The sequence below is a fragment of the Parus major genome, chromosome 1A (genome assembly GCF_001522545.3).
Source record: "Parus major isolate Abel chromosome 1A, Parus_major1.1, whole genome shotgun sequence".
Classification (NCBI taxonomy): domain Eukaryota; kingdom Metazoa; phylum Chordata; class Aves; order Passeriformes; family Paridae; genus Parus; species Parus major.
The window spans coordinates 45,133,130-45,156,781 of record NC_031773.1 but is presented as its reverse complement, the minus strand read 5'-3'; the positions used below and the strand labels follow the sequence as shown (position 1 = coordinate 45,156,781).

The 23,652-nt window shown below is 38.7% G+C and overlaps 1 protein-coding gene across 7 annotated transcripts in view; it reads right to left on the bottom strand.

Moving 5' to 3' along the window:
- ANO4 (anoctamin 4) overlaps positions 1 to 23,652 on the bottom strand; it is a 169,891-nt gene that overhangs the window by 26,585 nt on the left and 119,654 nt on the right. For all 7 annotated transcript variants that reach the window (XM_033514332.1, XM_033514334.1, XM_015627778.3 and 4 more), the window contains 8 exons: positions 22,800 to 22,855; positions 22,145 to 22,266; positions 15,767 to 15,901; positions 14,924 to 15,020; positions 14,346 to 14,406; positions 7,601 to 7,683; positions 2,668 to 2,808; positions 475 to 639 (listed from right to left, as the gene is read on the bottom strand). In XM_033514332.1, coding sequence (XP_033370223.1) covers positions 475 to 639; positions 2,668 to 2,808; positions 7,601 to 7,683; positions 14,346 to 14,406; positions 14,924 to 15,020; positions 15,767 to 15,901; positions 22,145 to 22,266; positions 22,800 to 22,855 — 860 coding nt within the window. The remainder of the gene's footprint in view (positions 1 to 474; positions 640 to 2,667; positions 2,809 to 7,600; positions 7,684 to 14,345; positions 14,407 to 14,923; positions 15,021 to 15,766; positions 15,902 to 22,144; positions 22,267 to 22,799; positions 22,856 to 23,652) is intronic.

Genomic DNA, 23,652 nt, shown 5'->3' with positions numbered 1-23,652 from the left:
TATATGCATATCCTCATGATATGAAAACTACCATGAAAACTGAAATTGGAATTGCTGAAAAGAGTGTAAAGAAGAACTTAGTTTTGTCACTATATTAAAAAATAACATCGAAACAATTAAATTTAACAATTTAACAATTAAAAAGAAGAATATTAATGAAGTGGACTGAAAACTGCAAACATATAAAAGGGAAAGGAGTGGCAGAGGATAAAGCAGGGGTATGATCATAAAGGGGGTATGTCTCCCTAAAATATTTTCAGAATATTCAAACATGCTTCAAATAATATTTTGGATTTGGAACTGCACTTTATACAAGGAGTGAATGATGTCCCTAACCAATAATTCCATGTCTGCCTTAGGAAGACACTCCATTCCTGCTGAAAAAGGAAGTGAAGGCATTTGGTTGTCTGCTGACTGAGATATCTACTGCTCCTGTGGCTTAGGTATAACTTTGGATATGTTGATTTTACTCACCACATTCAGTAGCATGATGATGCAAAAGTTGATGCACACTGCAGTTCCTGTAGTTGCAACCTGAGAGTTATTCCTGATTAAAGCCCACTTAAAGGCAGCAAAAGTGCTGACAGTCACAACACGGTAAATAACAATGCCAAAAACAGCAGCAATCACCACGCAGATCTAAAGGAAGAAAAGATCAGTGAGAAGGACCTGAAAACTTCCAGTGGAACAGGAATTACCTTCACCCTGAAACTCTGAAAATTTATTAAATGAAAGACTTTAAAAGACAATTCCTTTGGATTCCAGAAAACGGCTTCAACATCATGATTTTTCTTCTTATAAAGTTCTTTTTATTTCTTAGAATGAAAAATATCATTGAAATAATATTAAAATAATTTTTAGTTTTAAACATTTTCTTGAAAATGGTCTGCTTCCTTAGCATTAATGTGGGAAACAGTATTGCCAGTTCTGGGAATTAGAAATTTTCCTTATCTGTACATGATGTGCAAAGGGTAGTCTCAAGCTGATGTTGCAGCTTGATGGTATCATACTAGGGATGGATTTTGTGCTTTGATGGACTTCATGCTTCCCACAGATATCTCCATTTGTAAGCACTGCCTCAAAAACAGCCCTGCCAAGCTAGCCTAGCTAGCTGTTTCTTCCCACAGTTCTGGGAAGTTTCTGTCTGGAGAAGGTAACCAGTTCAATTGCCCTTGTGATTTCTTCTGTGATGAAACTTTCAGCAAACAGTGACAGAATGAGAAAGCTGCAGCTGAGCCAGCTTGCTTAGTCACTTAATGTTCCTTCAGCAATGGTTGAGCTGTATTATTTAGTACACTGGGAGAGTCTATGCTGACAAATTTTGAGAACTGTTCTAACTTGAAGTTGGGTAAGTGTATATATCTCCTGTTATAGGTGTAATTAAAAAAAATATTGTTATCTAAAAGGTCAGAAAAAGTGGAGTTTTTCTGGCTTGCTGGAAGCCCATGTTATGCTAACAATAAAACTAATTTCAGTGAAAATAATTTTTGTCCTGTTTCAAGGGCTGTTATGGGAACAGTAATTTGTGGTGCATGCAATTTAGATCAAGGCTACTCTCTCTGGCACTTTGAGTAAGATGTGTCACTAGTCTAAGATTAATGACTGAGTTTGCATAGGGTAAAATACTGCCACCCTTCAAGAAAAAAAAAAAAAAAAGGAAAATACACAAAATATGAGAGCTGTAGTATCAATTCTGAGCAGAGACTGCAGTCCAGAGAATGTGTCCTCAAGGGCTGAGTCACGGTGTCCATCCACCTGATGTAGCAGAGCACAGTTCATCTCAGTAATGCTCTTGGCCTTTCTTGACCTAGATGTCTTGGACTATTTTGAAGCCATCAGTTTCTTACTGTCCTCTGCCCTATTGCTGGGTTACTCACCTACCTGGCTCTCCACGGCTCTTGAGGCTGTACCCATCTATCATTTTCTTGTCTCCTGGAAAAGCCCTGGTAAATTCTGTGGCAGTCTGTTGATTCCAGACCAGCACTGTGTTTTCAAGACTAGCACTACCACGCCTGTTGTCATGTGAATAACAGCCCACTACTGCTCCACTGAAATTAAGAGGATGGGGGTGTTTCTGCAGAAGCTCTCTGTTAGGAAAGATTTTGCTACTCCTTTTAGTTTTGCACTTTGTAAAGGGTATAAATGCATAATTTTAGTCAAGGAACATTGTTTTTTCCATTTCAACTGCACTAGGAATATGAACTCTCCTCATCTTTTCAGTACACTGTGAAACTAGGTTGTATTAACATCATTAAACACTCTAGGCATCTTATTTAGGTTCTCTACGAAGCTTACAAAGAACAACTGCTTCTCCTATGGCAACTTTCCCCATTGCTCTGCACTGTCTACACAGGGAAGGCTACCAGTGAGCTAATTCAACTGAAGTTGGTGCCTGGATGTGATAGTGTCACTCTTCTGGCATGTGTCACTACATACAGTCCCACAGGTGTAGCCTTGAAGGAAGGGATTAGCTATCTGTGAGACTCAGTGAAGAGTGAACCACTGTAGGACTTGACAGAAACTCGGGTGATTTGCTATATAGATTTTCCACATGCATAGAGCTTATTTCACTTTCAAGCAGTCGTACCCGATATTTACCTACTCTACTAGCAGAGATAATGATATTTTGTTCTTTTTCAACTATTAAATAAGTAAAAATGCTCAAACCATAAAAAATATTCCAGATGCAGAAACGATGAGTCTGCTGCATTTATCTGCAAATGCTTGATAAGGCTCTGGCTTCCCAGATATGGGGTTCATTCGTTCTTTCTTGGAGTATTTGGCTTCGAACTGCGGACGTATTTCCTCCTAAAGAGCAGACAGATAAAGTTCACATACAGCACAGCTAGGAAAAACTCTGTAGGAAACTTCAGATCTTTTATCAGATCACTGTTTTGGGGAATTACATCTTTGAATTCAGCAGCTGGCACAGCTACTACAAAAGCTGAGCTGGGAAATCAGGTCTCCTTCATGAGAACTAGAATAAATCACTGTACCCATAAAAGTAAGTACTGAAAGTATTTAGTAAAATCCCCAATTAGCTATTCCTCTAAATAATGCTCTTTCAAAACTACGTGGCTGCAAGACAAATAGTTTTAAGGTGGATATCAAAGAATTTTTCAGTCTGTAATTATCCTATTGATACTGGAAATTTACAACTAAGCATAAAAAAAACCACCCTAACAACCAAACCTCTTTTCCAAACCTAATTGCTGTTTGTTAGGCATTTGGTTACATTTCCATTACCATAAAAGGCTTCTCAGCATTTGAAGAACAACCCATGCCATCTAACACCGCTCAGTTACATCTTGGACAATATTACTAGCAGGAACAACTTTCAGCAGCAGAAATGTCAAAGGCTGCTTTGCCATTAAAAACCCTCTTGTGAAATGAAACCTGGGGATTACTTGGGAGAGATTTGGTGGCACCTGTTCACAGCATTGCCAGAAGACAGACATTGTCACCTTGGTGCAGGTGACACCTGCAGTAGTGCTGCCCTGCCACCCTGACATGCAGACGTTCACCAAGAGCCACATGTACTGTGCCACCTCCTTCCAGTCTGGCCTCCAGGACACTGTCAGAGGCAAGATAAAGCACCAGGCTGGGAGGAAGGACTCTCACAAAGTTGGCAGATATTAGAGCACTGTTTGTAGTACTCTACTGTATTCTGGAGGGCTGGTCCATGGTACAGCTGCCTACAAGGGAGCAGACAAGAACTAGCTTACAGTTGCTTCCAGCCCTTCAGCTGCATGTGACTGAACTCTGACTAAAGCTGGAAATGCCCAGACCTCAAATGACTGTATTGAAATAGGTGACTGTTAACTGCTCACAAAAGTCTTCAGAATGTGACTAAAGGTGAGATATCCTAAAAGCCTATATGCTTTTTTCAGAATTCCCCTGAAGAGGGGGTTTGGGGGAGGGGTGGAAAGAAGTCATGTCTTATTCTCCTTCTTCCAAGCTTCGAAGATGCTTTGTCAACACAGTTAATTTCCAAATTAACCTGGTAACAAGTTATAAAAAAAAATGAAGTGGCATGTATGCCTAGCTGCAATGCCTCTGTAACTAAGAATGTGCTTGAGGGAACCAGCCCTACATCAACTATACAAAAAGGCGAAATATGTTTCTGTGGAGGCAGGGTAATACCTTGCTCTTATTCTATTTCGCTCAGGCTGTTCCTGTCATATCAGGGCCAAAAGAAGTTGAGCAGACCACAGTCTGGCAAAAGGAACAATGTAAGTAGTATTCCTGTGTGCCCAGGGGCATGAAAAAGTACAGAGTGTAATAGCAGTGAAGCAAGGTTCCTGAGAATTTCACCCTGCAGATTGTTCAAGGACTCTGCCAGCTGGCTGGTCATGGACAAGAAACTTTTACTTCTCTGCATCCCTCTCTGAGCCAAGGTTTGATTATCTTTTACAGTCTGTGGTGTAGGGAAGTTCTTATCATATCCACATGTCCTATGATCTCCAGTTGATGCAAATAATGCAAATGGCATTTTTACATATATTCTCAAAAAAAATTGGAAATCTGGCATGACACTTTATACCTGTTTAATGATACTCCGCAATGTTTGGGCAACTAAACTGTATTGTGTCTGGCTGAGGTTAATGATACAAAGAAGGTGACTGAAGAAAAAGAAAAAATATGTTACAAATAGCAGCAGAAGGCAGGATTTCATCTGGGAGGAAGCCAGGAACTGCATGCAGTTGGTTTCTTGTGGCGTGCCCACCCAAGATGCAGTTGCTCTTCATGTCTCCCACCTTGCACCTGGTTTACATGAACAGGAAATCCAGATATGTAGGGCTGAAAGTGCCAAATCACACTCAGTTCATATCCCCAGACTGAGAGGCCTGAACATTTCAGGGGTTGTTGTATGCCTTTCCTGGATGAGAATCTAAAGTGGTGAGGAATTCACAAGGTTGCATATCCGAATAAGTGCAATTCTTCTTTCCATCGTCTTCATTGTTTCTTTTATTTGTCTCTTCATTTAGAACAGGAAGGTGATAACAAAGAGATATGAAGCCTTATAAATGGTGTCTTTTCAGTTATTGTTGTGAGGAATTAATAAATTTCACTCTGTAAAAAAAACCTTATTTTTCAATTTGACAATGAAAATTAAAGCAAGCAAAGGCTGGACACATATCTTCATTATCAAAAGCTTGAGATTCAAAATGGTAATTAGAACTGTTTAATTGATGTCTGAAATAACTAATACAAGCAATCAGCTGATTTTGACTAGTGATAACTGAATGGAAAGCAGAGAGGAAATTTAATTAGCAGTGATTTTATTAGAAAGTAGCACTTTTAGGGGAAAAATTTTCACCTTTTGGAGTCAAAATTCTCATTGACTTCACACTGACATACAACTTCCCAATGAAACTCCACACGATGAATCTTTTCCAATCTACATAAAACAGACTGTTTTCCTTCCTATTTCTCACACATAGATAATTCAAATCTTTTCATAAGAGAAACCATATTGATTTCTGGAGTACGAAATATGGATTAATGTGAATTGTCTTAGACCAGGCATTTGTGCTCTAGAAGAGCTACTCTAAATTTCTTTTAAAAATATCTCCTTTTTTTCCTCAAGAATTTTTTAATCCTTCAACAGTTATTAAACTAGTCCCATCCTTCTGAGCCCAAGCATATTGTCCTCTATAGCCCTGATGTAGAAAAAGTATTTGTAGATTGAAAATTTGAATGACCAGTACAAGTATAATATTCCCAGAAGTAAGCCTCCAAGCAGAGCCTGTGGTTTGCAGGTGAAGATAATGGCAAAGTGAAGAGGTGGGCTTTGAACCAGAGCAGGGAAATGATCTCCACACTGCTTCATCTGGAGCTCCTGCTTCCAAACTGTGTCTTTTGCAGGGGAAAGTGCAGTTCCAATGGAAAAGTGCAGCATTAGATACTCCAGCAGAGGTGGCAGTGGCCTATTGGGCCGACCCTGAAGCAGAGACATGCTTGAGCTGTACTGTAGGTATGGGCACTGGGGGCTGTAGATCTTCAGAGAAGATCCCTCTGGGAGGCAATCAGCTCCTACTCTTTGGATCCTGCTGAATGCTGAATAAAGGAGGAAATGATGCCTCAAATGCCAACAAGCCACTGATATTCTAATTGCTGGACACACAAACCTTCGAGAAGCAGCCTGCTGAGTTCTCTAATTTGAGAAAGGTACAATTTGGCACACTGCTTCTGAAAAAAACTTCTGCTGTAGAGACTTGTAAGATTCCCTCTAGAACTGTAAGGAGGTACACTGAATAGCTCTGGAGCTGGTACAATCCCCACTACTCCTGAGAGGTCTTGTTGACACAGCTTACTGGAAAAACTCTGGTGTGAGAATAAAAGATCAGCTGACATCAACATGTATCCTCTGAAAATTACCAACATGCAAATATCATCCTGCAGGCCAACCTGAAATAATCTGCCAGAAGAATACAACTATTTTATTAAAAAAAAAAAAAAAGTGAACTGTCGCTTAAGATCAACCTTACCAGGAAATTCATTGCCAGCATTGGCAAGAGCAGCTTGCTAATCTCAGAAGAGCTGAATCAGTATTAGAGTATTTCCTATATATACGAAGATAGGCCTGAGGTATCACCCAGAACTGACTGCATATGTGCACAGATAACTGATATAAAGAGATTGATTTCCAGTTGTGCAAGTTATTTCAAGCTACGTTCTTGGATTATTTTCTTAGTAATTAAGCATTTAAAAACAAAAATCCTATCAGCAATTCCACCATTTCATGGCCTCATTAAACTACTTTGCCTCATACAGACAAAAATCCCATAACTCAGAAGTCTATTTCTCTGCTGGCAAGATTGATAAAAAAGAAAATCTTCCACCAAAACAACAATGTAGAGGTTCAACTTCACTCAGACCACCACAGCAGCCTCTTACCATCACTCCCACAGCTTCTGTAGGGTAAGAAGAGCATATTTGTAGACACCATATGTCCAAATCCCACTTGAGGAGCACTTTTTCTTCAACACACACTGAATCTTGCTTTTCTCCTGCATAACAAAACCTTCTAGTTCTATTTAGACCTGAGTTCTCAGTCCCAAGAGCATGTTGTTTCTTTCTGGTGACCACCAGAGGAAAAGATTAAGGATATTTTCTGCGGTTTACTTTCTTCCCTAAGGGGATTTCAACTACCAACACAGAACCAATTAAGCTTTCTCTCTCAGATGACCAGTGTCTGAATGTTCAGAAGCTGGTACAAGCCTCACAAGACTTTCTTTCCATCAATACTCTCAGTGACAAACTAAAAGAACAGATAAAAGCTCATCTGCCAAAATTCACGGTACCCTGGGTTGTCAAGAATTTCCAGCTTTCAAAATAAAATGCATTTCTCCCACATTGCATTTCTCCCCGAAATCGCTCAAATTAATTTAGATTTGCAAAAGTGTGAAAAAAGACAACAAATTTGCCTGGAGAAAGTTTCTTTACATTCCAAAGGAAACATCTGAGGAGAAAAATGCTTATTTCATAGTTTATAGAGATTTAAAGAATGAACTGAAATAAATACAAAATAAAACCCTACATTTTCAACCAAATAGTTTTGTATTAAAGATTAAGGAGTACATGTTTTTATACAAACCTCTTCTTCTTCCCAGTCTATCAAGTCCCAATCATAAGCAATTACTGCTCGCCTTCTTTTCCAAAATTCCAGAAAAACAGTGGCTAGAGCAAGTAGAAAAAGAGATGCAAAATTGTTTTTAAGTCAAGAAAATGTTAATGACTATCACAAACTGTTGAATGAAGCTGTTACATTATTTTAAGTTTTTGCATAAATGGGTTCCTTAGAACAGCAAATCATGCTGATGATCAAAGCTGCTTTCAAAAAGCGTTGCTTTCTAAGGATTAGCTTGCTTGCTTCAAGTATGATTGAGGCTTTAGAGTTTTCATTTAGTGCTAAATGAGAATGTTTAATTTCTAACCAACCAAGGGAGGGCTCTCAAAGAATAAAATTGTTCCTGTGACTCATCACTGCTAGATAAAGCAGATTTCTGATGAAGCTAAAGGTTTCTTGGGGCCATTGCACATAAAGGAGTAACTTTGCTTCTTTGAATACCATTCATGTTACACAGAAACCATCACCCAGAGGAAGCCCAGTCCCACTGCATTTGAAAATCTGTGGAGTACTACTGGGGAAATGGGAACTTCCAGTTTACACCTTTTTAATCCAACCCCTTTGTTTTTTACACTATGTGAGTTCATAAAGGGTGTGTGGTATTAAAAAACTGTGTAGTACAGCCCTTATTGACAGAGTTCAAGATGGAGTAACAGGCCTGCTCCCAACTGCTATGGGAAGATGACTGGGAGTAAAATTAGAGAAAGCAAGGAGGTTATGTTCATATCCTGAACAGAAGTTTGAACAGTATGGGAATTACAGGGTAAAATACAGTCGCTGCTCCCTGGATGGAATGCGGGTGGCATGCCTGAAGCCTATTCCACCATGACTACCCAATCTGCAAATTTGAGTATGTGCTAAGGGGAATGGAATGGAGGGTGGAGCAGAATGGAGACACAGAGATCAGGCTTTCATGTAAACTTTGCAGGGAGGGGAACTTTGATGGCACTTTGCAGCTGATAATCACATAGCACCCGTCAGCCAGGGGAGATAGGAGAAGGTGTCTTGTTGCTGAGCCAGCAACTGTGGTGAAATCGTTGTCCCTGGATGAACTGGGTTCATTAAAACCTAACTGTAATATTAACACACACCTCCATCCCAAAGTCACCTGCCCCCCCTCACTGGACATGCACTCCATATTTAATTTCTTTAAGAGAGAAGTGAGAGAATTTTACACCTATCAATAACAAAGGTGTGTATCACTAGAGCCACTCAAGCTCCACCTAAATGTACAAAACAGAGTATAAAAGTAAGTTAAGAACGGGGAAAAGTTAGAGAAGGCTCCATCATAACTTCTGGGGTCAGGGGACGGGTTGAACTTGTCTCCTCTTCCCAAGGAGCTGGGTAATAACTGTACTCTGTTCTTGCTGAATGATCTTGAGCTAGGTTTGATTGATGATTAGAACTTGTCTGGATATTGCTTTGAATACATTTTTTGCAGTCAGCTACTGTCACTGTCAATCTTGGAACTTTCACCTGTCACAATTTCCACTCACAATGTGTATATTAATAAAGAGTGTTGTCCCCTAAGCTGTTGGTGTGACTCCTTCAAGGGCACTGGCAGTTGCCAGCAGTGGGAAACACACTTGAATAAAAGTGTGAAGACCTGAGAGGGGTCTTTCTTCTGCTGTTGGTGTGTGTCCCTGAACAAGTCAGTCAAACCATCCTCTGGCCCAGAGGGCAGCTCAGTGGAGAGTCACCAGGACAGTGGTAAGAGAGTGTTTGCTGATAACAGGACATTGACAGTGCTCAGACACAGAGGTATTGGCTTTTCTGGAGCACTGACAGACCAATCAAATAAAAAGGATTTGAGGAAATCCCCCCTTTAATGTGACAACTGTGCTTCCATTTTTTGATGGAAAGAACAATCAGGAAAACAGTAAAAACATAATATGCTCATAATCCAAAGATTAATACTCAGACTGGTTAAAGTTACAGGGGTTTTAGACATTTATTTTGTGTAAACAATGTAGAAACTACCTAAAGCTAACACAAATCAATGGGCAGGCTTCCACTCCCACTGTGAAGTTTATCTCTTTCCTTTATTGCTCACTGAGAAGAAGCAGATTGATAAACAGAGAACATAAACCTCTTTGTTCAAGAGCTAGCACAGTATCAGCTGTGTCACAATAGTCTGGCAGTATATTTCAGTCATAAAAGCATCTCCATAAAGGTTTGTTTGCCCTACTGCAGCATATTGATAAAAATGAGACCTGATATTAAGTACTGCCATCAGTTTGGCAAAAGTTAATTTTTAGATAGTAAGAATTATGTTTTATTGTACTAGCCAGTGCAGGGAAAGTGTGCTGAGGAAATGAACACTACAAGCAGACAAGGTAAGGTATCAAAATCACATGTAAGGAAGCAGATATTTTGTTTGAAGACATTTTCATATATCATGTAATTATTTTTCTGGAAGCTGGAATTATGTTACACCAAGAAACAATCACTTTGATTTTAGTCTAATAGAGAGTCATGAGCCCAATGTTTCTATAAATGTTTGTAATAATTGCAGTATGATTGGTTGTGATCAGCAAAACTAGTAAGTGCTAATGAGGCTCCACTGCTGCTGAACCACACCATGGTTCATTCCTTATTTTTTTTTCTGGTAGAACTGCTTCTCTCCTATCAGCTCATATTGAATTATTTTGTTCAAGTTAAACATGTAGTCCTGCACTGTTTGGAAACCTAGGAGAAAGAAGCCTGATTGATTTCTACCACTTTGTTCCCATTCAAAAAGCTGCTGGCAGCAGAACTCCAGTAGATGTTTGAGTCCCAGCCCTGAACCTCTCAGATATGCCTTTGTTGAACAATACTTCTTTTCTTTCTTGTTTTTCCCACACCTGGAGTGAGGAATTTATACATACTATGTTTAGCACCTTTAGCACCTGTCAGAGTAAGTATGTGAAGTTCCTGAAGCTTCTTTAGAAAGTTGTTTCTAATAGTTAAGTAGAAAATATGATGTTCTGTACAGTGCTGTTTAAGCTTTCACTGTGTTACACTTTTCTCCCTCTATTCAGGTCAGTATACAGTTTTCCCTTGCTAGATATTTTAAAATGTGCTATAAATAACCATTTTTGATTGATTCACTGTGCTGCTGAGGTCTTCTAAAAGTACTGCCTTTTCAAATTTCTCTGCTTATTTTCTAATTTGAATTTCAACTACAAATACCCTATACAAACTTCAGCATTCTTTCCTGACTTTGACATTCAATAGGACAGAGTTGTATTTTCCCACTTGTGTGTTTTCCCATTTGTGTAAACCAGATGTTGAGTTTTCTCAAAAATTCCTGCTTGGAATTTTGCATTTCTCATTTGCCTTAGCCCCCAGATCTTTTCCTATATTATGTTTGTCCTGCTTCAGAACTCAACCTTGCAGCTGGGTCCTCAATATCCACTTGTACAAAATGCTGTCTTAACATCATTTCCTCAGATGCTTCTGTAGCAAGTTGTGATCTTATCTTGTAATGCAAATGGCCTCTTGTTGGAAATAGCTTTACCCTGACCTTCTCTCAGAAATCCTCTCTCTATTGTATTTCAGAGCACCATTTAATATATCCATCCTGACTCCTAGAATATATTCTATATACCAGCAGTGTTGCTGAAGAACATCCTTAAATTCTGTCTCCTCAGAGAGCAGATCAATGTCAATGTTTTATGCTAGAGGCAAGAATTGTAGGAAAGTAATTTTTTTTTTATTAGACTAACAGATACATACAGAAAAATTGTTTTATGTTGGCATTTCTAATTGCTTGAAAAAAGTGTTAAGTTCTTCATGCCAGTCCTTTTTTTCTCCTCCCAGTTTTGCCTCTCAGCGAGTGTTCTAAAGCTATTTCTTTTATCAAAGGAAACATGCTACACAGGAAGAAATTTCAAAAAGGATTTTTCTTGCATCCCTTGGTCCCCCAAAGATGTACACAGAGAGAGAAACTACTGTCAGCCTACCCTGTCTTCAGCACAGCTTTAGAAATGATAAATTGCTGGACTTCCCTATTGAACAGTTACAGAATTTTGCTATAGAGCCTCAGGAAACATCTTGGCAGTAACAGCTTTGCAATAGGTTTCCCCAGTTCCTCAACTGGAAAAGTAAAATCTGCAATTCCATCTGGCTTTACTGAAACATACTGAAGTCAACTGAGTGCCAAATTTACCTAGATTTCTTTAATGAGAATTACTTTTCCCTTCACTTTAAATGTCAACATTTTTTTGAATTAACATCTTTCTCTCGTTTTCTGTCTTTGTCTAGTAGTTTAGATTTGTTATTTTTTTTTTCTGGCAAAAGTCATAACACAGTTCTAGCTGCCTTTTTTGGTTTTGCTTTTGTTCTCTTCTTATGAAAGAACTGCCATAATTATTTAATATGTCAGTGTCTGTCAAACTGGATCATCTGGAAGGCTGAACTTTTCACAGCCAATATTTTATGTGTTTTCCAGTTGTTTCATGCTGACAGAAGAAACATTTCCACAATCCAACTGCTATCATTGATTTTTCTCTTCCTCTATGATTTACTGCGATGATGGCAATGCCTGCAGCTGCCAATAGGCCTACTGCAGACTGAAAACCCACTTAACACAGGCAGTAAGCCAACTCCTAAATACAGTACCAGAAAATCCCTGGAAAGCGTGACTTCCCCTATTTGATGTTGCTTTAGCCAATCTGCATGGAAAATATCTCCACAATATCACTGTTTCTCTGCAAAGCCTTCTTTAAGGAAGTATGGTTTGTGCAGAGTCAGAGGACTGCTCCATTCCCAAACCAAACCCTACACTCAGAGCTCTTGCTGGTGCTGCCCCTCTGTCCCTCTTGGCAGTCAGCTCACAATCACAGTAAGCCAAAAAAAGTGATGGGGAGAGCTCTCACCCCAGCTGCTGTCCTATAGTCTCTTCTGCAGTAGCCAAATCATCCAGAGGGCAGCTTCTATTTGTATTTTTTTCTTATCTCACTGTGGACTTAGGTGCTGTGGATGCATGGGTGGGCAGTGCACTGCTCAGTCCTGGCAGGCTGCTGTGGAGATTCCCAGAGGGAACTGGGTCTGGGAGTCTGTCAGTGATGCTGAAGGAAGGGGAGGAAGGAGAGGCTAACCAGAGTGAGATGTGGCTCCTGCCAACTAAAGAGAGGGAAGAGGGAGGGTGTAGAACATGTTGTAGGCAGCCGTGTTCAGCCTCCTCAGCCTTCTCAAAGGCAGCAAGCACAAGGCAGGACTGGGCACGGCCACCTCTGTGAGGGACTCCCCTTATCTAGAGCTGCTTTTCCTACAGCCCTGGATCTAAACTAAGACACAGAAGCCGTGCTGTGAGCACAGCTGTTTTCTGAAAGCACTGTTATTGTTAAGGAGGAACAAAAGCACTGGTGGAAAACTCTGCACTCCCAAGACGTGCTCACCAGCAGTTAGGAACGCTTCCATAAACATTCAGCAATGTTAACCCATCAGTTTTCCTACCTAGAGAGGTCCCTGCCTTGGAAATAGAGATGTCCTTGTCTTGGAAATTCTCAACTTCAGTGAATACATGGAGAAAGAGTTTGGAAAAACTGAGTAAACATCTAAAAGTAATCTTTAAGGCATAGAAATTTTTGGTGATTCTTAGCTCTCTGTAGCTCTAAAACAAAGATGAGGTATCAAAGAGAAACATAAAATTTGTATGATTTGGGGATTTTTCTTAAATGTGATTTATAATATTTTAATATTGTCAGTATTACATGAAATGGAATAAATAGGTTTGATTGGTGTATCACCTAATTTAATTGGTTAACTAAGACAAAACTGGAGTTTTGGAGGTAGGAATTGAGGTAGACAGGGTAATCTCTGTTGTTCTGCTGTCTCTCATGTCATTTCCTGGATATTTCTTGTGGTTCAGTAAAGAGATTTGCAGTTTAAAATTAAGAATATAAGAATTACTTGGACACCTTTCCAAAGCAGCTGGAGATGTGTAAGACCAGGAGAACAATGACTAAATCTGGATAGCTCAAGGACTTGGATGCTGTTTTTGAGTCACCTTGTTGAGCCATTTTCTACATTAACCTTCTCTCAAAATGGCTTGGTAGCAGCTAAGAGCCTGGGTGTGTTTAGGGTTGTTTGAAATAATCTTTGTGCTGCCAGAAATTACTGATTCCTCTTGCCTTCAATTCTGCCCACATGACATAGTAGGAAAAAGAGTTGACCCAAAAATAGAACATTTCTATGGGCAAAATTCAGCCTCCATGGCAACACTCAGATCAATTTGACATTCAGTGAAATATTTTATTTATTTCATTGGTGTTTGGCTTTAACTGCAATCAGCTTACATAGATTTAAGTTTTACTGCCTTTCTGCAAGGTGGGGAAAAACTACATTACCTCATTTTAATACTGACACTAAACTGAGCTGCCCTAAGCTAGGAGAAGCCCTGAGCAGTAATAGAGAGAAGGTCTTAGTACCAATGGATTTAAAAATGGTTAGAAATTCCACAGAATTATAATATATATATATATATATATATATATATATATAAAAACTACATAACTGCATTCACAGTTTTGTTTTAATTAAAATTATTATCAAATAAAAACTTGATTAACTAATTCCATCTTCCTTTTTCAGAAACAGAAAAGTCTCAAGCCTATATTCTTTTTCTTAGTATCAGAAAAAAAGTGTGCTGGAAAACAAAAGGGCCTATGTTGCATTACATTCTTTAAGAAAAAGATGGCGCAATTAAAATATCAAAATGAAAACTTACCCCACACTGCCATGAAAACAGCAAAAAAGACAGTAGCTCCATTGTCAAAAAGGTGGGTTACCTGAGAGAGATATTAAAATTATCAATTTGTGAAAATAAGCCCTTATTTTCTATTTCCACTTATGAAAATTAATGTGATCATGAGTTTAGCTGGTCTGACAATCCTGAATATCCTTCCCTTGACACATGAAATCCACCTGTGAATTTTCAGGGCTGTTTGACAGCCTGGCCTGGGACTGACCCCTGCCAACACCAGATGTTAGCATCATTTCAGACCCAAAGCATTAATATTATGGAGCCATGTAGAGAGGATGGATGAGGAGATAAAGGCTGATGTCCAGGACACCATGACACACGGCTCAAGGGCACGACCTCTGAGACTCCTGAATCTCCAAGTGCAGATTGCATTCAAATGTTTTACAACTCAGACTAAGTATTGGTGAACAACAGTGTTAATGTTGGCTGAACTTGATCTGTCCCTTCAAGACTTTATCTACCCAAGCTCACTAAGGGCAAATTCAAAAGGCAAAATTCACGCTTTTACCAGGAATCATCTATTTGCATAGCCTAAAACATACCTTGGCATAAATGCAGCTGTCTGACAACCTCATGAAGGGGCAGTATTTATCACATATAGGACACATAATGATATCTGTAGCTTGGCAGACTTCTTTACTGGAAAAATAGAGAAGATGAAAATTAATAGCTTCTTAACTACAACAATCTGCACGGCAATCTGTCTGGATTGATGGATAGGCTTTGCTAATATTCATTTACATATTGAACAAAACTGGTCTGTAACCTAAGCCAAGATGTTCATAACTGCATGTGCATAATTAATATTTGTTGACTGTCTAAGACTACAGAGTCATAACTGCAGAGTGCAGTTCTCCAGGGACAGCCTAGCAGTATCTCTTCACCATTTCCAGCTTCTCCTTGAGTCACAGTGACCTTTGCTAGGAGGAGGATGAGGGTAACTTCAAACAAAGTTATTCTTGTGACTTAAGTGCCCAAAAACTTAGAGATGCATCACTCAGGAGAAGGTCCAGTATTCTCTTCACCTGAGGAATGCCTCTCTGTGGTGGATCTTTGGGAAAGGCCTTATGTAGAGTGAAAATTCCCCACTCTCATGCTGGCCTCTTGAAGAGTAATGAAGGAGTCGACTTTTTCCCTACTTTGTTCTGACTTGCCAGCACCATTAGCAACTGGAACTGGGCAGAAGCATTTCCTTTCATCCCACTTCAGGAGCATAAAACATGGGAAGTTTGTTACCATACCATATCTTATGACAACTAAGCCATCTTTTCTTGGCTGTTCATTCAACAGTTCAAAATAAAATAATTAACAGCTTGTGGGAAGATCTCTTAAATTATTCATAATAACCCACAGCTGCAACTTCTTTATAAAAGTTCCCACATTACCTGACTTGGCAGTGGTTCAAAGTGGTGACTCCATACAAAAAGACAAACAATCCAATGAAGGCAGCTGGGAAGAGCATCCCTGTGTACCAGCCTAACCAGGCAAAGTACAGCCCAATTTTCTCACCAAAGTACCGTCTGTTTTAAAAACAAAACACAGCAAAGTTACCTGCTAATTAGAATAATCTACTTAATCTTGCTCATTAGTAGAAAAAATAAAATTCTATCATATCTAAAAAGTAGATTAAAGAGGAAGAAAAGCCTTCAGCTAAGCTTCTAAATACACACTGAGGGACCTGCCTCAGGAATGAACTTAAAACATTAATTAAAAAATTCAAGAACCCCAGTTTACATTTAGATAAGTGGAGACCTCATGAAGGAAACACTGAGTTACTTTTAGAAAGCTGGTTCTTTGTATTTGGGAAATTGATGGTGTGCTTTGATTTTAGCTGTTGGACTTTACTGCCCAAATAATTGCGTTGAAATAAATTTTATCCCTAAAGCTTGTTTAACAGCAAAAATTATTTGAGCTCAAATTAGCTCTAAGAATTCAATTAACCAGAGCTCATTCTCCAATACAGTTTATTTTCATTTGATTATTTATTTTCTTAGCTCAGCTCCTGGAAAACTAATTTCATGATTCTACTGCAGTGGAAAGTGAAGTGCAAGTGGGGTCCATCATCTTGCAATGGATTGAGGAAAGCAGTCTGAATTGATCCTAATTTATTAGATATGTTGCTCAAAAACATGCGGCAAAGTAGCTACAAAGATGTGTTGCTACATATTCATTAGCAAATTTCCTCCTCCCAAACAGAGCCAAGCCTTTATTTTTTGTGTTAGGGAACACATCAGGCACACAAAAACCTGCTGAGCTCATCAGCAAAGGAGCAGGCTCAGGTATTGTCCTGTGTCTGATTTGTGCACAGGAGGCTGAGATTTTAGGGGATTATTTACAAGACCGGTTTTAAAGAATGAGGCAATGTGATATATTTGTGTTTCAGAGACTTTGCAGAATACTTTAACTTGCATGTCCTCTCAGTTTGAAAATAGCTGCTGCTGGAAACTGGCTTTCACTTTAATGATGCAACTGCTGATCTATCCAGAGAGTAAGTGCAGTGGCCCAGCAGTGCTGTCTCTTCTGTGCTACCAGAAAACATCATTGGCCAAACCTTCTCAGTGAGAATGGAAAGACCTAGGACTGTCTCTAGTGCTGTGTGCCCTGGAGGACACTTGATCTGGACTGCTCAAAATTACCAGTTTTTAAGTTGTTATTAAAAATTCCCAGTGTGAGAAATATCTCTCTGGCCTGAGCTCATGCTCAGCTAAAAGACACTGACTTGCAGTGACTATTTTCATTTGAGTTTGCCAGATCTGTATAAGAACACAAACATTGCCATTTTGTTTTTATTCTTTTGTCATTCAACAGAGACTCAAATTCACAGGCTAAAGAGAAGGGAAGCTAATGCTAACATGCTCAGTTCTGACAAGGCAAAGGGTCTGATTGTAAAAAACACACTGCAAACTGCTTTTTAAGACCTGACTTAAGAGTGTAAATGAAACCTTTGGCCTAATTACTTTCCTTACCTAGGATGTCAGTCTGTGCCTGCACCTCCAGAAATGCAAACTCACATCTGAGCTCACTTCCACTGAAGATGGACAACCTATTTTCCTCCATGTATACAGTTTGAAGTAGTGAAGCCCACCTAACCCTCATCAAGCTTTATTTTTCACTTCATACTTCCTTGTTCCAATCCTCTAGCTGACAAGCATTAATGACAAAAATAGTCTCCTATCCTGTTGGACCCTTCAATCTAACAGTGCAAATCATAGTATTCTTTTTGATCTAGAAGTCAAACATCTTCATCCTAGATGAAGACCCAAGCAAAGTTCGGTGTGTGCATAAGGAAGACTGTCCATGATGGGAATCAACCCTTCCCTGAAAAGTAAGGAAAAGGCATCTGAGCCAGGTTTTAAAAATAAATGAAGGATGTTGACATTACTGTGGTACGTATTGGTTTAAACATGGAGAGACAGCCTTGGGGTTCCATTATTGCCCTTTGCAGCACAGCTGGTACTCCAGAGGCACAGGATGTACTACTGTAAACTGCATCAGGATCAATTTAAAATATCATGTCCTCTGGCCCCATAGTTTGCATACTTCTCCTTTCAGTCCCTGCTCAGATACCACTCAGTCAAATGCTATGGAAACAAACTATGCCAGTAAGAAGGTCTTTGGAGGCCTTCCTAGGTGCCATACTCAGAGCAGTTCCACATTTATTCCAGTATGTAATTCAGCTAGTCTGGACCATCATGACCCTCAGGACATGAATAATGTGTAGAGATACCTTTGTCACTCCCTTCAATTTGCCCCAAATACCTGTTTGAAGAACACATTTGTTTCTTCTCTTCTTCTGTCACTATGTAAGGAGCAGAAATTTCATATAGCTTGCCTCAGTGTGGGCAGTTCTCTCCAAGCCAGGGCTCAGCAATGTACACAAAGAATTCTAGAGGATTTTTTTCCAGAATGCATCACTGTGCCTTACTTATACCTAAATTTCACCTGTTATCATTCTGCTCATTTCAAGGCCACTTTAAAATTTTCTGGTGTTGATAACATCTTTGTGTTCTTGTTAACTTTGCTAATTTATTACAATCCAATTTTTCAGATTATTAATATGGTCAGAAAAAAATAGTTTGAGTCTTTAATGGTTCTCCCACCGAAAATTTTTCTCCACAAAAAGCAGAGACATAAAAGACCCCCAGCACCTAATAGAACAATCCATCTATCCTATCCTTATATGTGCTGTACCATCAAAATAATAATAAAAATGTAATTTCAGCTTCTCAGTTGTAAGCTAGCCTGTATACTATCCCCTCAATATCAATTACCTTAATGGTGAGTTTTGTACCCCCTCAACCCATTTCCAGTGGTAGAGCTATGACTTAATTGGGTCAAGATTTCAATATCAATATTTATCAATAAGGCACATTTTTAAAAAGTATTAAGCTATAAAGTCTAATTTCAGACCTATGAAATGTGTTATTGGGTTATCCTATGTTTAATGACCTTCATTATAGAATATTTTGCTTTCAGCATGCCTAGAAGGAAGTCGTGGATCTAGAACATAGACAGATCAGGGCTCAAGCCAAGAACCTATCTATTTTCATTTATTGTTTTGCAGGTAAGAATGAAATTTTATACAGAACTTTCTACATCACAGAAACTAGAGCTTTCCAGCAGGTGTTCTGGGCATATGAAATGATGGGGTGGGTAGGAAGGCTTAACAGAAGACTGATAGGGAGTAGACAGCAGTCAAGACATTTAATGGAAACCTGGAGTAAAATGCAGGTTACTCATGCATCAGTTTTTACTTCCAGGTTCATTTAGATAGCTTCAAATTGGCTTAAAAACCATTGTTTTCTCCCTGTGTTTTTGTCCTGTGAGTTATATGCACAAGCAGCAGCAGGAGCATTTTGTGCACAATTAAGAGGGAAACTGCAATGCACAGAAGTGTGAAGGAGGTGAAAGTCCACAGGAATCACTGAAGCTGTTTCTGTTGATTTACATGGTCCCAGAGCATATAAATATAACAAGTCCTGTTTCTTTCCAATTATAATCAATTCTAAGGATCATAAATTGTTCTTGTAAAGTATCTATGGACACTAAATTCCAAGAGATGCGTAATTAAAGTCACGGTGCCACATCTGTTGACTAATAGGAGTAGATTTGTAAGCTACACCAAGTCTGGGCCACTGCACTGCCACATGTTTCAAAGCAGAGTGGAAGCAGAATCACACAATTTCCCTCAAATGACTTTTTCCTCATTTATTTTTAGTGACTAGCATCTCCATAACAGCCAGCTGATGAGATTAAATGATATTTGGGAGTTGCCAAATTGGCAGCACAGGAGATGGAAACCTCCTTTTAACATCTAAGAAAAAAGTAAAACAGCACAGAAGTAGGAACATTTTCACTTATCATTGTGGTAACTTGACTTTAAGGTAGAAATAACACATGTAGTAATGACATAATTGTACCATCGGCATCTAATTTATTTCTTAGCCTTTCTAAAGCATAATATCAACTAGCAGCATAAGTTCTGGCCAGATGTCTGTGGAAAAATCAATGTCCAGCCACTCCTTTTGTACAGATGACAACACTAAACCCTTCAAGCATGATCCCACATAACCCCTGCTATGGGGGGAAAAAAAAATCCTGCTGTAGAACTGGTGCTGAAAAAAAGCTTCTTTTTAAAGTGTGCCCTCTGAGACACTTCCAAGTGAAATGAACAGCAGGTCTTGCTGGTGTCATCAGTTCTTCAAGGAAAAGTCTCCCATTCAATAGACATCTGAACTGCTGAGCCTGGCAGGAGACATGGAAGGTTCATTCACGGGTGCTGGATTACTCACATTTCCTTAGCTCCTCCCAAATCTTCAAATCCTCTGAAAACTCAGCAGGAGCTGAGGAAATGTGAATAACTCAGTATCTGTGAAGTGAGAAGAAAAAGACATCCCCTTCTCTTTTTTTGCCACCCTCCTTCAGTGAATTCATCACAGCTGTGGATGTGTTCCTGGTGACAAATGGCAGGCTGGGCTGGGGCTGCAGCTTTGGAGCTGCAGAGTTTGGTGGCTTGTGACTCAGTCTGCTGCCAGTGCTCAGGGAATCTCACAGCTCCCCCTGCCCCTCTCCTCTTTGGGTAAACACCTTCTCTCAACAACAGCAGGACACTTCTGACCTCAGCTAGGGAGTCTATAGCCTTTTTTTTTTTTTAAATAGATTTTGAAAACTCTATTTGATGAAAAAATTAAGTTTCTTAAAATATCTTAAACTTTAAACCCAGGCTATGCAAGACAGCTGCTATCAAGGTCTAGAATAATCATATCTCTAACATTGCTTATTCTATAACCATTTATTCTCATATTTAAAAAAATCCTTTCAGATGTCTGATCATCAAATTAAACCAAACACCAGATGTTGCCTCAAGAGCACTTTCACGAGCAAGAAGTGATGAAGAACAGTAGCCTTGACCACTATGGACAAATGCTATAAAACTCTATAAAAATAAGTTGTTTGTAGTGTAATAATATCTTTTTGTGTACTAGGAAATTGAAAGCAAAAACCCCTTCAGTATAACTGTTGGCTCCTCCATAAATCAACAATTTCTATTGTGTAATTTGACAGAAATTTCATATTTCTATCCAGAGTATTAAAAAAGAAATAAAAACCTTTTGGGATTAAATGATGAGATTTAATAAATTATTTTGTAAAGCATTAAAAGGATTAAATGACTCAGTAAAATTTTTTATTGTATTTCTTGGTTAACTTTTTATTCATGGAAATGAAACTCTCTGTTTTACCAAATGGATAGGTTTTATATGGCCTTAATCAATAAAACTGTTAGTCTCCAGGGCTACCCTCTACAAATCTTTCATCTGGAAACAATTTTGAGAATAAGTAAGAGCAAAGTTTTCTATTAGTTGCAGGACTTATGAAAGAGGAAATTAATAAGCTGGACCAATTGCATGTTGCAGATGACCCTTCCTGATGGCCAATGTATCTTCAGTGCTTGTGATACATCTGAAGACTTTATTAATAGATTCTTGTAGCTCCATATTCCTCTCTTCAAGTAGAAAAAGCCCATTACTGTCTAATAATACTTCTACCAACATGATCAGTAAAGGCTCTGGTCTCTGTATGTGCAAGAAATATGTAATCCTCTATTAGTGCATGCAAGGCTATTTGAAAACATTTTTTAAAAGGATTGTAAGAACTTGGAGTCATATCTCAGCTTTCTCAGTGTTTTTTTCTTTGCAGACTGCATTCCAAGATGAATAAAGATCTGGACAGTGGTGACAGGTCTGAGTTAAAGGGCGGTGGCACAGAGGAGACTTCCACCACTAGTGTTGCTGAGCACGGTAGCACACTCAGTAACTGTAAGCTCTGCTCTGTCCCAGTTGTAAGCATCATGAAAATTCATCCAGAACTCATTCTGTGGCTGCTTTTTGGAAAAAGATCTATCTGGTGAGAGCCTATCTTTTACCAAAGACGTGCTCCGAGGAGGAAGAACTCTTCCTGTGGGCAGACGTCTAATCAAGTCTATCCAGCCTCCACAGATTTCTCTCTTCCTTTTTTTTCTCTCTTAAATAAACACTTAATTACAAATTACTGTGCCAGGAAACTCTGGAAGGAAACGTCTTTCTCTTTCAATTCCTTCTACAGACTCTATAAATATTTCTTTGGATGTAGTGTCACCATGAACTAAATGGTTTCCCATGACTTCAGGGTCAGTTTTTAAAAAACACATGAATTAACTGAGCTTTTCATGGTTTTGTCAGAAGTGAAACAACCTATGTGACACAGCAAAATCAGGTAAGTCTTACCTTACAAGATCCAATGGCTGGTATTTATACCACACTCCCCAGGAAGCCCAGCACTCATAGAGCAGGTGTCTGTGGTTTTCTGCTCCATGGGTTTTTATTGAATTCTTACTTCTGTAACTTCCCTAAAATACAAATCCAGACATTAATGAATAACAGCAATAAAAAATAATATTTAAGAAATCTCTCCTACTAGAGGTATGGATAACACAATTTATGCAAATTCCATGCTTGTGCTCCAAAAGCTAAATATGGCATTAAAAAAAAATAAAATCAACTGATGTCACTAAGATTTGAGATTATTCTTCCTAAGAAATTTATAATAAATTAAATTCAAGTGATAGCCTATAAAAGCAGAGAAAATATTTGGAGAATATAAAAAAAGAAACCATAATGTGATGCTTTTCCTCTCTGAAAACACACTGATAAATCAACTCAAACAGTTTTTACAGAATAGATCCAGAACAACTCCCTTTACTCATCTCTTTTTGCAAGAGAACACCCCTAATTTTTCCCCAAGGAAAAAAACATTGCTAAATGGAAGAATGTCAGCGGCAAACATTAGTAAGATTGAGGATAAATAATTACACAATTAATAATTCATTTTGAGGGAAATGTCTGTTCAAAATGAAAAGAAAAAAAAAAAAGAGCAAAATACCTCATGAAGAGGAAATGCAGCTTCATAGGAGCCATTACTGAGCAATCGATTCAGACCTAAGAATCAAAAGTATTCAATTATTTACCAATAGGAGCAGAAAGATTGCTAAGTAAAAAGCAAAACATATTTTCATCAACTGGCTAAATGAAGATTGAAGCAAATTAACAGTACACGATACCTGTAGAGAAATGAATCTTCTATAGATTTTGATAACTAAGATATAACACAAAGAAAGACTTGTTCAAATATTAATCAGAATCTATAATTTATTGAGCTACAGGCTTAAAGGTTCATTTGCCAAATCTATCTTTAGTGTAACTTCGGTGCAATTGAACACCAGGTTTAAAGTTCAACCTTATAAAATATGGTCTAACAAAACTATTTGGATGAAAGACTGCATATCTTGTGAGCTAAAAACTTCAGGGAAGGTCTTGACACTTGAATTTCAGATGAATAAAGCAACAGAAACTCTTAATTTCCATATGATAACAACTTTCTAAAATGTGTTCAACTTATGTCTTATGAAAGTTGCTGGACAGACAGAAAAGAACAAGGCAAGCTGCAGCAGTACAAGACCAGAAAGAAAACCAGGAACCTGAACCAAAATCATTCCTATGTGGCACAAAGAAGTAACCATACAACCCACTCACTCAGGCCTTGTCTCTCTTTAATGAGAGCCTTGAGAAATAATGCTTGCTGAGATATTGGTGCTTTTCTCTTGAAAAGTCATCAAAATAGGACTGAACTGTTAAAAGGCAATGCAAAATAAAACATCCACACTAAGAACCTGGAGGTATTTGAACCCTATTGACCAGAAGGCATAGAGTCTTGATTCCTTTCCTCATTCACAGGG